Source organism: Panthera uncia, chromosome D4 (assembly GCF_023721935.1).
Source record: "Panthera uncia isolate 11264 chromosome D4, Puncia_PCG_1.0, whole genome shotgun sequence".
Classification (NCBI taxonomy): domain Eukaryota; kingdom Metazoa; phylum Chordata; class Mammalia; order Carnivora; family Felidae; genus Panthera; species Panthera uncia.
This window is the reverse complement of record NC_064807.1, coordinates 20,523,578-20,536,900: the sequence shown is the minus strand read 5'-3', so window position 1 is coordinate 20,536,900 and position 13,323 is coordinate 20,523,578. Positions and strand designations below refer to the sequence as shown.

The 13,323-nt window shown below is 46.7% G+C and overlaps 1 protein-coding gene across 7 annotated transcripts in view; it reads right to left on the bottom strand.

Annotated features, from left to right (window-relative positions):
- Window positions 1–13,323, bottom strand: part of TLE4 (TLE family member 4, transcriptional corepressor) — a 141,601-nt gene that overhangs the window by 7,176 nt on the left and 121,102 nt on the right. For all 7 annotated transcript variants that reach the window (XM_049647646.1, XM_049647788.1, XM_049647847.1 and 4 more), the window contains 5 exons: window positions 12,006–12,138; window positions 11,536–11,729; window positions 10,951–11,027; window positions 1,513–1,762; window positions 196–443 (listed from right to left, as the gene is read on the bottom strand). In XM_049647646.1, coding sequence (XP_049503603.1) covers window positions 196–443; window positions 1,513–1,762; window positions 10,951–11,027; window positions 11,536–11,729; window positions 12,006–12,138 — 902 coding nt within the window. The remainder of the gene's footprint in view (window positions 1–195; window positions 444–1,512; window positions 1,763–10,950; window positions 11,028–11,535; window positions 11,730–12,005; window positions 12,139–13,323) is intronic.

Genomic DNA, 13,323 nt, shown 5'->3' with positions numbered 1-13,323 from the left:
ATTTTTTAAGATCAGAAGTGTAGAAAATAAGATTCTACATTACTAATTTGTTTCCAGCATCTTAAAAGAGGCCTGTTCCTAACACTTTTTAGTACGGTAATTGTTATTTCATCTTTTTAGACGCACACAGCTCTTTGGCCCAGAGTGGTAAAATCGGCTCCCCTCGTGCCCTGGTAAGGGATCTTGCCGACTCACCTCACCAGCGTCTGGTTGTGCAGGTCCCAGACCGCGATGTTGCCGTCACTGCAGCACGAGAAGCAGACCTTGGAGTCGGGGCTGATGGCCAGGGCGTAGCACGCAGGGGCCGAGGACGTCAGCTCCGCCTTGATGCGCGGGGTCGGAGCCGCCAGGTCCCAGATGGACAGAGTGCTGGCTTCCCCTCCCACGATGAGGGTGCGACCGTCAGGGAGCAATCGGCAGGAACGGATGTAGTTATCCCTGTTCTGTAGAGACAAAAACCATCAAGAGATCACTCATGAGGAAAGGAAAACAGCATTAACATGAGAGCAGAAATCCATAAAAGTACTGTGTTCCCTCCTGGTTTTAATGAGCCATTTTTACTTATGACAATGATAAAGTGGATTAATGCTAGAAAATTACATGAAATTAGGGAAGTACTTAAACTTGATCTACAAATTTAGTGCTGAGATATTTAATCTTAATTAGCATGAAAATGCAAAGATCTAGACCCAACTCCCACCACCACCAAATCACCCAGCTGCCTCCGTCATTTGCACACAAAGACACATGCACACAACGCGGGGGCCCTCACAATCCCGGAGCAGCCACATCTGGGGACCTGGGTCCCCTGGCACACTCGACCTGGCCAGTGAAAGGTCCTCCTGCCACCGCCAGAGGGTCAGGGGTCAGAGACGTGGAGTCTCCTCCCTTCCGGCCTGCGTTAGCTGGCTGACGGGCGGCCGGGGCTGATCAAGCATCATCAACCGGGGGCAAGACCCCATCGAGGACTGTTAAGGGACAGGAAAAAAAAGGCCCCTTCCAGCTCGTTAGGCTCTGGGAATGCTGTGTGCGTCAGGCATGTGACGCGGACCTAACACTGCGCTGCGGCGAGAGCGCTACCGCCGGTCTAAGGAAGAACGTCCAAGTGAGGTTTCAAACACAACACAGGGACAGGTGCCCAGGAGACAGCTAAGGGGGTACTCTAGTCTCGTCTCACAATGTGACAGACTGAGACAGCCAGGAGCATGCTCACAGAAACCCTCCCGGGCTTCGACTTCTCCTCACCTCCCTTACCAGACAGGAAAGCAGGTGGTGGGTCGGTGCCGGTGCCCTGGGCCGGGTGAATGGAAGCTGCCCTGGGGCACGTGCCACCAAGACCTGCTGACTCTGCCCCGGGGAACTGAAAGATGCCTCCTCAGCAGCACTCTGAACCTCCACGCGAAAGGCCACCAAGCGGTGAGGACAACTACCCACTCGAGATCAACTCCGTGTGCTGCTTGTACACCCAAGTCTCTCACTGTCCCATCCTATTTCTGCATCAAGTTCGCTCACCAGACAGTCGAGCTGAGACACGGGGCTCTTGTTGCCGGGGTGGCTAATGTCCCAGACCTTGACGCAGCCCTTCCCGCCCGTGTACACGTGTCTCGTGGGGTTGCTGATGGTCACCGCGCACACCACCTCCCCGTGGTTCAGGGTGTTGATCTGGCGCGCGTGGCGGGGGATGCCGGGTCCGATGAGGGCGTCGGGGGGGAAAGGGACGGGCTGCATCTGACCGTCTGCGGTGACGTGGAAGGAGTATGCTCTATGGTAGTGGGGAGGAGAAAAAAATAGGAAGAGGGGAATGCAAAAAATGTTACTTAACTGATCGTCGTAACGAGATGAAAAATAAAACATTTGTGGTGCTACTTGTGATTTGCAAAGAAATCAAATTTACCTACTATAGTAGAAAGAACATCATTTTCAGAGTCACAGAGCTAGCTCTATGATCAAATTCTCAGGCCGACCCTTCACTAGCTGCTGTGTGACCTAAGTAGTTACTTAGCCTTTCTGAACCTCAGTTTTAAACTTCAAAAGGGGGACCATGCTACCCACACTTCCTGGAGAATTAAACAGGACAGCCAACGTCTAGCATAACACCTACTCCTTCAGGATGCTCAGCAAACCTGCACCGCTTTCTGCTATGGGTCATTCAGAAGCCTGTGAGAAGATTCTGCCTGTCTCTCAATTCGATCAAGTGGTTTACTAATGGGGATCAATAAGCCCAAGTTATCAAGCTTTAAGGAGTTAAGAGCATCTAGGCCTACGTTGTGAAATGACCGACGTGCCCTACACACAAACCACAGACTTGACCATCACTAATTCAAGTAATTCCCAAGGGAGCTGGAACCTGAAAAGGCACCCTGTGTGACCACCACAGAGGCCGACCTTGTGAGCACCTATCGGCAGCTCCTTTTCTAGTTCATTTCCAGGAAAAGCTCTATATGGGAAAGCATTTGGTTCCAAAATGCAACTTAAGTTAGAACATCTCCCTCAACACACCCCTGTTTTTAGGGTGCAGAGGTTAGGAAGGGCGCCTCAGTGAGGCTACTGTGAAGCAGGGGCTGGGGGGAGAGGGCTGGACCCATCCTCTACCACAGGCGATAGCTCATTTTGGAAATTATGTCATTCTACTTTGGCGTGAAGCTTTGGAATGCGCTCTGTTTATAGAAAGAAGTTAACAAAAGACGTACCCGGGGAAAGCGTCTGTGGGTACACAAAGGATTGGAGCTTGGACCGATCAGGGAAGTTTTAGAATCAAGCCAGTTTATGGTTCCTCAATGCAAAAATCTACAGGCTAGTCACCTAAATTCATCAAAATGCAGCCCGTTACTGAGGGGCCCTTAGTGTCCTCAGAAAGGATGATGCGAACATGTGGCCGTGGAAGATGTGGTGCCAGGTAGTGGAGGGCTTTTTCTTTCTCTGTGAACAACAGAGAAAGGTACAGGACTGGGTTGTAGAAGAAAAGTAGTAGGTCAGACTGCTGAGGGGGAAGGAAGCAAGAAACTAGGAAGACAAGAGACAGAAGACATTGCCTTGTCAAATCCAAAGGACTTGGGAGATACATAGGAGGTGCAACCCGAGAGAGAAGCACTGAGGAGGGCTCTGAAGCTTGGAACCCAGATGACTTAGGTAGCCCACGATACATCAGTCAAGTGTCAGGGAATCATGACTGAAAGGTATGCACGCAGGGAGGAAAATGGTTTGGTTTTCTCTAACGTGAGGGCAGTCAGGAACCCTAACAACTCAGAAGGAAGTCAAGTAATGTGATTCAGGAGAGAGGTTAGGTTAGAAGGACAACGTGTTAAGTTTTTTTTTTTAGCGTTTATTTTTGAGAGAGAGAGACAGAGCGCAAGCAGGGCAGGAGCAGAGACAGAGGGAGACACAATCTGAAGCAGGCTCCAGGCTCTGAACTGTCAGCCCAGAGCCCTAAGTGGGGCTCGAACCCACGAACTGTGAGACCATGACCTGAGATGAAGTCAGACGTTTAACCAACTGAGCCACCAGGGCGCCCCTGTGCGTGCTTATCGACTAAAAGTGACAGTTGAAACTAAGGGAACAGAAACAATCTTGCGGCAGATTACGCAGTCAACAGACTACATGCAGGATCTAAGGGAATGCTTCCGTCTACAGAACCTTGACCAGCAAGAGCAGTCAGAGACGTGGACAACTGAGAGAGATGATCAAGGTCGGGGAGGAGAGGATGGTCAATCAAAGAGATTCAACCATTCAACACGGACTTTTTAAGTTTCTTTATTTTGAGAGAGACAAAATTCCAAGCAGGCTCTGTACCGTCAGCATGGAGCCTGACATGGGGCTCAAACTCAGGAACCACGACATCATGACCTAAGCTGAGACCAAGAGTTGGATGCTTAACCAACCGAGACGCCCAGGGGCCCCTCAACTCGTACTTCTTGCGTACCCCAGCACACCAAGCAGCATGCTGGCCGGACTGGGGTTACAACAGAAAGAAAAAAGCCATATGCCCGGTTCTCCTGAGGTTACAGCCTGTGGAGAGTGGGCGGCAGGTAGGCAGAGGGGCAGGTTCATTAATGAGATATTCACATAGAGAAGTATTAAAATGTTAGATGGTCAAGGCTATGAACAGTGGAAGTGCATGGTACCGTGACAATCTGACAGAGTGAGGAAATGGTGTAAAGACGACGGTGTGAGGAGGTGTGTGACAAACGTGAAGGCCAGAGTGAGACCGAATGCTTATGATCTACTCGGAAACTATTAATTAAGTGCCTAGTATGAACCAGGTGCTATCAGGTGCTGGGGAATCAGAGGTGAATAAAGTAGACCAAGTCCCTATCCTCCAGGCCCACATCTAGAATGGAAAGCAGACATCATATATAAGGAGATAAATCAGGAACCTCAGACTCCATCAGATGCCCACACACACACACACACACACACACACACACACACACGAGCTGCACAGGTCTGGGGCAGCGTTCGAGCACAGACATGAAGGAAGGACACAGGCCCTGCACACATCGAGGGGGGAACGTGCCAGGAAGAGGAACAAGACACAGTGCCTGAAGCAGAACCAAGTGGGAATGCTCGCGTGTACTCAGTGGAGAGGGGCAGGCTGGAGACGGGAAGGCAGTGTTAAAAAGGGCCCGGCAGGCTGTGAAGAGGAGTGTGGGTGTTATTCTGGGCAGAAGGGGAAGTCACAGGAGACTCAGGGGCAGGAGCGGCAGGATTCAGTTAGTGTTTTCAAGTGCCGTTCTGGCTGCTGGGTGAGGAGCGGATTGTAGGGGGCACAACAGAAAAAGGGAAACCAGACAGGAGTTCTGTGCAGTGATCTAAGGGACAAGCCAGTGGCTAGGGTTTGGGAGACAGTGAGACAGCTGGGAACAGATTTGCAATGCAAAAGATCACTCTGGCCAGGTGGAGGTAGAGAAGGGTGTGCTGGATGGGACACTGGGACTCTGGAGATGACACAGGGAGGGGCGGGGACGACATCTTCCTTGTGACCCTGTAAGTAGGTAACTGCACTCAAAGGGAGAAGCTAGAGGGGACATGGTCCAAGCCACGACACGAGGTTACTGGGGGTTGACCTTGTGAACACCAGAGTCACCTGGGATGATGGCAGGTTCCGAGTGGAGGAAGACCCTAAGCCAAGGGTCCAGTCTTTAATAAACTGGGAAAATCCCCCAACAAGGTGGAAGGGGGGGAGGGTACAATCCAATGGCACAAGCCTGAAAGGGTTAGAGTTTTCCCAAAAAGGTAAAGGAGTTCGGTTCTAGAACACACTGCAAGGGGTGCAGGGTGATGACAGCCTTTATTACCCCACCACTGGCCCTGAGGATTTTGGGATATGAAACAAATGAAGGGGCATCCCCTCAGAGAGGCTCCCCTTGGGAGAGAGCTGGGTGTCAATCAGGCAAGGAGGGAAAGGCAGCAATACTTGGAGAGAAAGGCTGAGATTCTGAGGGATGACGAAGGAGGAAAAGGCTAATTGATTTAGCAATTAAAGAGGTCATGAAGAGTAAATCTTAAAAGAAGGCAGGGGAAGGTTATTCCAAGTTTAGATGGTGTTATACATTCTTAATGATAATTTACTTGAAAAGCCATCCCTTCTCTCCTCTCTAGTATCACTAAATGGTTTTTAAAGAGCTTTGAGAATTAAAATAGTTAAGAAACTAGGCACACAACTTCTTTTGAGGTTTTTGATAGGACATTCTTCAACTCAACCGCGACCACTCTGTGAACACCTACTATGTTCCTGGAGATCCTTTAAGAAGAATTTCAAGAACGTACTTGTGTTAAGGATATAATGTGGTCCTCTGTTTGCTGTTAGCACACGTAAGATACTCAAGACTGGAAACGATAAAACTCTAGTACACACTTATCAGATTTCAGCAAACTCTTTGATGTGTAGCTAGCAAGGTGTACTGAAAGCCAATCTTTCTAAAACTCAGAGAAACCCAGGCTTGAAGCACTATTCTTTCTCTGTCTCATTAATTTCATCAGTAAGGACCTTTTAGCCACATGCTTGGATACAGACATCATGCTAAGAATACAAAATCAGGGAAGGCACTGGTCTTGCCCACTAGGGGCTTCTAATCTAGGAAGTATGATGAGAAAAGCATAGAAGTGAGCACAATACCAGGCGGAAGATAAGAAATACAGGTTCTGTGGTGGTTCAAAAAGAAAAGACAAAGCTGACATTTCAATAGTGACACGGTAGTAGAGATGGGTTTTGTGGAATGGAAGGATCTCACCAAAGACGGAGGAAGACAGAAAAACAATTCCAGGGGTGGAAATAGCAGAGAGCAAGGGCTCTAAAAGGAGAAGGTACAATGATGGAAATTGCTGGACTGGTTTTAATCCAAGGATTCATTTATTTAATAATGATTACACAGAGGAGTGGTTGAGGGAGCTGGCCCGAGTACAGTCTGATCAAATGTGTACATACATGTATATATATTGATATGTATCTATATGTATAGAAACTCAATGTATCGACACCTAACGCTATGAAGGGGAGGGCCTAGAATGCCAGCCTGACAACTCGACAAACAGAATTCACTAAATTCTTTTATTTTTTTTTTTTGAAGTTCATTTTTTATTTTGAGAGAGAGGGAAAGAGAAAATCCCAAGCAGGTTCCATGCTCTGCACTGGGCCCAACACAGGGCTTGCTCTCAACCACCGTGAGATCATGACCTGAGCCAAAATCAAGAGTTGGACACTTACCCGATGGAGTCACCCAGGCGCCCCTCACCACAGGGTTTTTGGAGAGAGAACAGGTAGGACATCACTGGGGCAAGTGACAGAATAAATTTGACAGCAAGGAACACATGGGTAGGAGAAGTAGGAGACAATTATTCCAATAATCTAGATGCAAGGCAGTGGGGGACCTGCACTAGGCTAGGCTAAGGAAGCCACACTAAAAGTAACAGCGGATATAAAATTCTGTAGGACATAATGAATGAGATGTGAGGAAGGAGCCAATAACTGAGTTTCTGAGCTTAGGAAACAAGAACCAGAATGCCAGTAGTCCTGATGGGCAATTCGGGAGGAAGACCCAGTGTGGGGAAGCATCGTGATACGATGAACCTGACGTGCGAATAACACACTCAAGATGTCCGAGATGTCCGGCCATTTAGTAGCAACGTAGGGCCGGAGGGAGAGGGTACAGGGCACCAGAGAATACGGTGACCAGCACTCTTCCAAAACACACACACACGCATACGCACATGTGTGTGCAGCAGGCAAAAGCACTAAGAACTAAGAATGGCTAAGGAAGACTGTAAGGAGAAGAGAAGCAGCTTGGACTTTCTGACAGAACTATATACTTCGAACAGTCAAGGCATCTGCAAGTGGCTCTTTTTAAAACTTGTGCGCTGAAGATGCTATTTAATCCGAATCACTACCTTTCTAGGAAAAAGCAGCATATTTAAAGAAGGTCCCTGGCCTTCCCACCCCCACCTCCCTGACCCTCTCTAAAAGGCCCAGTTCTGTAACGGCGCACTTATCTTTCTCATACTTTGCAACACTTCAAGTTTCCAAGGTCTCACAAGACAGGACTAGGCCTTGAATTCACAACAAAAGGTCTGGCCACTGAACTTTATGAAGTATGACAGAAAATCAGGTTCTAAGTAGCATATGAACCCACTAGTAGGTTAGCCGACCAACAAATACTTGTTGGTGGCTTACTGTGTGTCAAGCATTGTTCCTATCTTGAAAAAGCCTGCTTTTATAAAAACAAACAAATACAACAACAGGGAAAGATTTCTGAATTGTGAGCAGCCTAAAACCCATAAACCTGAGGTCTTCTGTCACGGCGACATTCACATGCCATAAACTCATGATATAATTAGTACTAGGGTTTTGACTGAATAGTTGTATATATTTACAGATGTCTCCTTCAAGTAGCAGGTGAGGGAAAAAGTCCGTTTTGGGCTTATGTTGAAATTAAACTATGTTGTCGTTCTAATTACATATTGAGTGGAACTCCTGCGAATTCACCAGAATAGACAAGAGGACCCAATGTGAATTATTCGAGAAAAGCTACTTTATTCATTAGTTTGGAACATGCATTTAATTATAACTTTTGATAACATCTAGCAACTCATTCTGTAAAAATAATTAGGATAGAGATACACGACTGTTTTAAGTCTGTCTGGAGAAAGGCCATTTACTTTGTGTGTGTGGTAGGGGAAAAGCCTTTAGGTGATTTATTATGTTTTGTGCTCTAGCACAAAAATATGAGTTGCTTCTGTTGAAAAATAAGCACAAAACAAAGTTTCACAATTCTGTACCTTAAGATCTGAAGAGCCACCTAATTGTTACAATCATTTCTTCGGTAAAAAATCTGTAATAAAAATATATTATCTCTATATGCATACATGAACGTGAATTTACATGTCTTGACGCCCTCTTGTATAAAGAGGCACCAATTGACAGGGATGTGGAGTCTAATTTACTCAATCTAATCATCTTGGGCCACTTCTGCCCGCTACAATATGTTCTATTGCAGAAGCCGCTGAAAAACTGATAATACCTTGGGGCAAAGCTAACCAGGAAATGATGCCGCAACTGACTGAACTGCGGCCCTATACCAAACACGGTGCTAAACGTACAACATCTTATCTTCCTCCATCCTGACGCCCTGCCTGTCAGGGAGGTGCCACCCCTGGTTTACAGATGAGCTCACAAAGTTAACCAACTATCTCAAGGTTGCCCACTGGCAGAGTAAGAATTCAAATTTTCATCTGTCACACTCCACAACTCGCTCTGCTGACCACACCTTGCTCTCTCTGGGACTCCTAATGTCATTTGCCAATTGCATTAGATGTGGCTCTATCACCTCCAGGAACAAAACTTCACAACCATCCTCAAAGCCATCAATCTGCCCCAAAGGATCCCAACAATTGTACAATGCTAAGAATCAAAATGAGGGAAAGGAAAGGAGCCCAGCTTAAGGCTCCGAAGTGCCTCCTCAATCAGATTAGCTCTAACTCGACAGTGGTTGCAACGGCCCAAACCTAAACCAAGACGGGCATCTTCTTTCTATACTCCTGACACAGCTGTCTCCCCGCCATGGCCCCTGGGCAGCAGCTGAGCCAAGAAGAACCAGCTCTTCTGTTCCCACGGTGATACTCCAGCTCCGGTGCAACAGCTAGTTAACCAAGTGGTGACTGTGCAGTACTTGAACCTGGGATCACACCTTTTCCCTACAAAAACCTCTCCCATCTCCATGGGTTCATATGGAACTCACAGGTACTGGAGTTATTTGATTAATCCTATGACCTTGTTATTTAGTCACTGCTTGAAATACACCAAATTTTCACCTTCAAATACATCAGAGTTCTTAGTCAACAAGACTTGTAAGTCAATCAACAACTATTTGCAGAACACAGGCAGGCACACAGAATTTTATGGTAATGCGTATTTATACCTTCGATTCTCAGGGAACTCAAAGTCTAATTTGCTTTGCCTCCCTTATTAATCAGTCAAATATTTACGGAGCAACTTGGCTATGGAGCCAGCATTGTGTCTGATGCAATGGGGAAGTTTAGCACAGATCTGGACAGAAGTAAATTACGCATGGGAAACAACAAGGTGAAAACTAAGTGCCTGAGTGTACAGGAGTGAATAAAGAAGCGATGGGAGATCAGAGAAGAAAGAGACCGGCTGGCCCACTTGTGCTCTCTCTCTCCCCCGCACCCCCATTCATTCACTCATTTAAAAACTATATACTGTGAGCAACAACTAGGAACCAGGTACCATTTCAGGCACTGGAGCTACTTCCGTAACTGAAGAGTAAAGCGTTCTGCTCTGCTCTCACGGAACTTCCATTCAAGCAGGGAGAGGCAGATGATGCCTACAGACAAGCATAAAAAAGGCAAGCAGTTGAAAAGAACAGTGATGGGGAGAGTAAGGGAGCGATGGATGCTATTTTAGATAGGGCTGTCAGGGCAGAACGCTCTAATAAGTGACATTTCAGCAGACACTTGAAGTTGAGACCATAAGCCACAGAAAAAGCACTGCAGGCCTTCCAGTAAGAGCAAATGCCCCGAGGCAGGCAAGCCACCGGGAAAGCCTCTGGGAGAAGGGACTTAGCTGCTACGGAGGGTCACGTGTGGACAGGAGAGGGCTGTGAGAAAGCAGCAGCCCGGGGAACCAGCGTGTGCACGGCGTGGAGCGTCAGAGAGGCGGCCAGCACAAAGAGCCGTGAGAGTAAATACACACATGTGACTAATAAGGCGGGGAGGGTCCGCGGGGATGCTTCCCAAAGAGAGGACGGAGGAAGCAGGCTGCGATTTTAAGGAAGGAGCCAGTGTTATTTCACAGTAAAGTCTTTGTACCGGGAAGACGAAGCCAGAGAGCAGAGAGAACCGTGCACAGGTAGTAAGAAAAAGGTACGCTGGACTGAAATGAAGGACGTGGAATGAGATAAGGCGAGAGAGTGGAACATACAAGAGGCCAGAAAAACCGATGTGTGCGTTTTGCCTTCGTAACTCAAGGGGCCTGTGAATACGGATGCTACAAATACCTCGCTCACGGGACAAGAAGCCAAATGAGCGAGCCACCTTTTCCACAAACACAACTGAGCATAAGACCACACTTCTTTCTTTTCACAGCCTTTGAAGTTTGGCACATCTTTTCCCAACACGCTCAAATTGTGAGCATCCAGGTTTGCACATAAGACGCTTTTTTTCAAGGCAACAAAAGAATTCAGTAACAGACGTGGAGAAGACCTGACTGCTGGAGATGCTTCGGTAATTTGCATTTCCATATTAGAAGCTCCAGATTTTAAATTGAAAATACAAAACCCCACCTCATTACTGCTTTCCTTGGGTGAAGAGAAAATGGAAAATTCTTCGCAAGGCAAAAGCGTGAGCCTCAAGAACTCCCCCACACTGCCTAGCAGTGCTCAGTCTGAAGGGCGGGCAGGGGCCCGGGGCCCAGTGGGCACGAGGCACAGGGGTACTCACGGTTTTCCTCCCGGAATGCCGGTCAGGTTTGGAGGTATTGCTGGCACGCGCATGTGATGATGTGGGTCAAACCCAACCTGCAATTTTCCCAGGCAAGACAACAAAAACGAGCGCGGTTACATTAACTCCTCTCAGCCTACCCGCTATCTCCCTAAATCCTGGGAGAACACAGCCTTTAAAATAGGATTTTAAAAATATATATGCAGCAACATCTACTGGGGAAAAGAGAGGACGTTTATGATTTTAGTGGTAATCTATTGGGGGGGCGGGGGGGTGAACCATACATGAAAAAAAATTATTTGTGTAAGTTTTGAAGCTTATGATGGAAACAAAGGGTTCACTGCATTCATTATTATTTGCTCTGCTCTTGGGGGTTTAAAATTAAAAGAAAACATAAAATAACAAAGACAGTTCCTCACCTTAGGAAAGAAAATGGATCTCACGACAGAACTGCATGCAGTTTAATTTACAAGTATGACAGGTCCCCTTACAAATACCTCCACTTATATAGACCACATTCACAGATCTGTCTGGCAATCCCACGGGCTGAGGAAGAGCCTGATTCTGTAAGGGCCACACGCGTACCACTGGGGATCTCCCGTAGGCGGCGGCGGCGGCGGCAGCAGCGGCCGCCGCGCTCATCTGCGGAGAAATGTTGTGCAGCCCAGCGTAGGCAGCGCCTGGGCTGGTCAGCTCCCCATTCATCCCAGCGTGGGGCACGATCCCAAACGGGGTTGGGTATGGACAAGGGACTGCCATCGGGGTCCTTAGGCTTGAGGCTACAGACCGAAACGGAAGGAGGGAAGAGAAAAACCAAGAACACAGATAACAGTAAGTTAGTAAAATGTTAATACACACGTTAAAGGAGCCAGGATTCAAATGAATTTATTGGAATATTCTCAAAAGCCAAAAGGCATCAAGGTTCAGATTAAATAATTCTAACAACCTTACAATGCTGGTCATTACTGCTCTGAAGGTACTGCACTCTTTAAATTGCTTTAACTTCTTTAAAAACAAGAAGCATAAATATACAGAAAACCTTTCTTCTTACTAACCCAGGGGGTCGACTCCTGGTGGTTTTCCAGGCACAGGCCTCAATCCGGGAGTGGAGTTACTGCCTGGTGTGGGTGCATCGGTTCGTGGAGTAGGGGTATTGGATTTTGAAACAGGAGTGGTAGATTTTTCATTCTAACAAGAGATGGAATAGAATATAGTGGCAATTAGAGCACAGTTTTAACAATGACATTAAACATTTAAAAAGGCAAATCAGAAGGAAGAAAAAAATGGAAAAGGTTCTTCAGCTTGGGCCTTCACTTTCATAATTAAAAGGAGCAAACCAACAAACAAAACGAGTTCACCGAGTTCATAAAACCAATGTTCAGGAGGACATAAACTGAAGCCGAATTTAGGGCAGAGTAGATGATTTCTAGGAAACTGGTCTGAGCCAGACAGACGCTGACAAATCGTGATGTCCTGACTGTGACCGACCGCTTGCTGGTTGCTCTGATTTAAAGCTGGTTGAGCTGGGTTCCTGGTGGACTGCTCACATCACAAGGTTTCCTGGCTAACGGGTCCCGTTAAAACAGACCCAAGCCTGAACTGTCACAGAGATCAGCACAGAGGAGTTGCCAATACAAGAAGGCCAGAAGGCCAAGAGGAAACAACAGAAAAAAAGAACTTAACATAGCCCTGTGCCAGACACATCCCCTAGGTTGCGGACACACTGAGGAATTTTCTTTCCTTTAGCTGTAAACTCAGAGGTTAGATGAAAACTGAATTTGTCTTTTTTTTTTTTTTTTTTAATGTTATGTTACAAGGAAAAAACTGGTGAGGAAAAAGGAAGACATACTACACAAAAAATGCAATTAACTACACAGCCACAGAAGAAGGGGGTATGGAGAGATTATCCTGACTTGCAAGCAGTTTCATTTTTGCATCCATGATTTGTGGTGTGAGTCAAGGTAGACTTTTGTAAATGACAGATTACTTCTTAGATAGGAAGGGAAAATTATTGCAGTCGTATATAGCTTGGTAATTCAAACAAAGCTAGCAACAAAATCACATCTAAGCCAAAAACGAAATTTACCGTAAACCACAGGTGACAAAACCATCCCTGTAACCCCAGAGTGTATTTCTTCATCTTCCCTAAGACACGTTTCACTCAATTTCCCCATATCCCTCCCCTATCCTTGCAAAAAGAGTCATAAAACACACATCTATCACTGGTAAGTCAGTAAACCCATTCTGCTCCAAAAGTACTTTTGTCGATTAAACTTGAATACCCGGTAGAAAAAAAAAAAACAAAAAAACAAAACTATGTATGTTTACACACACACACACACACACACACACACACACACACACACACACACA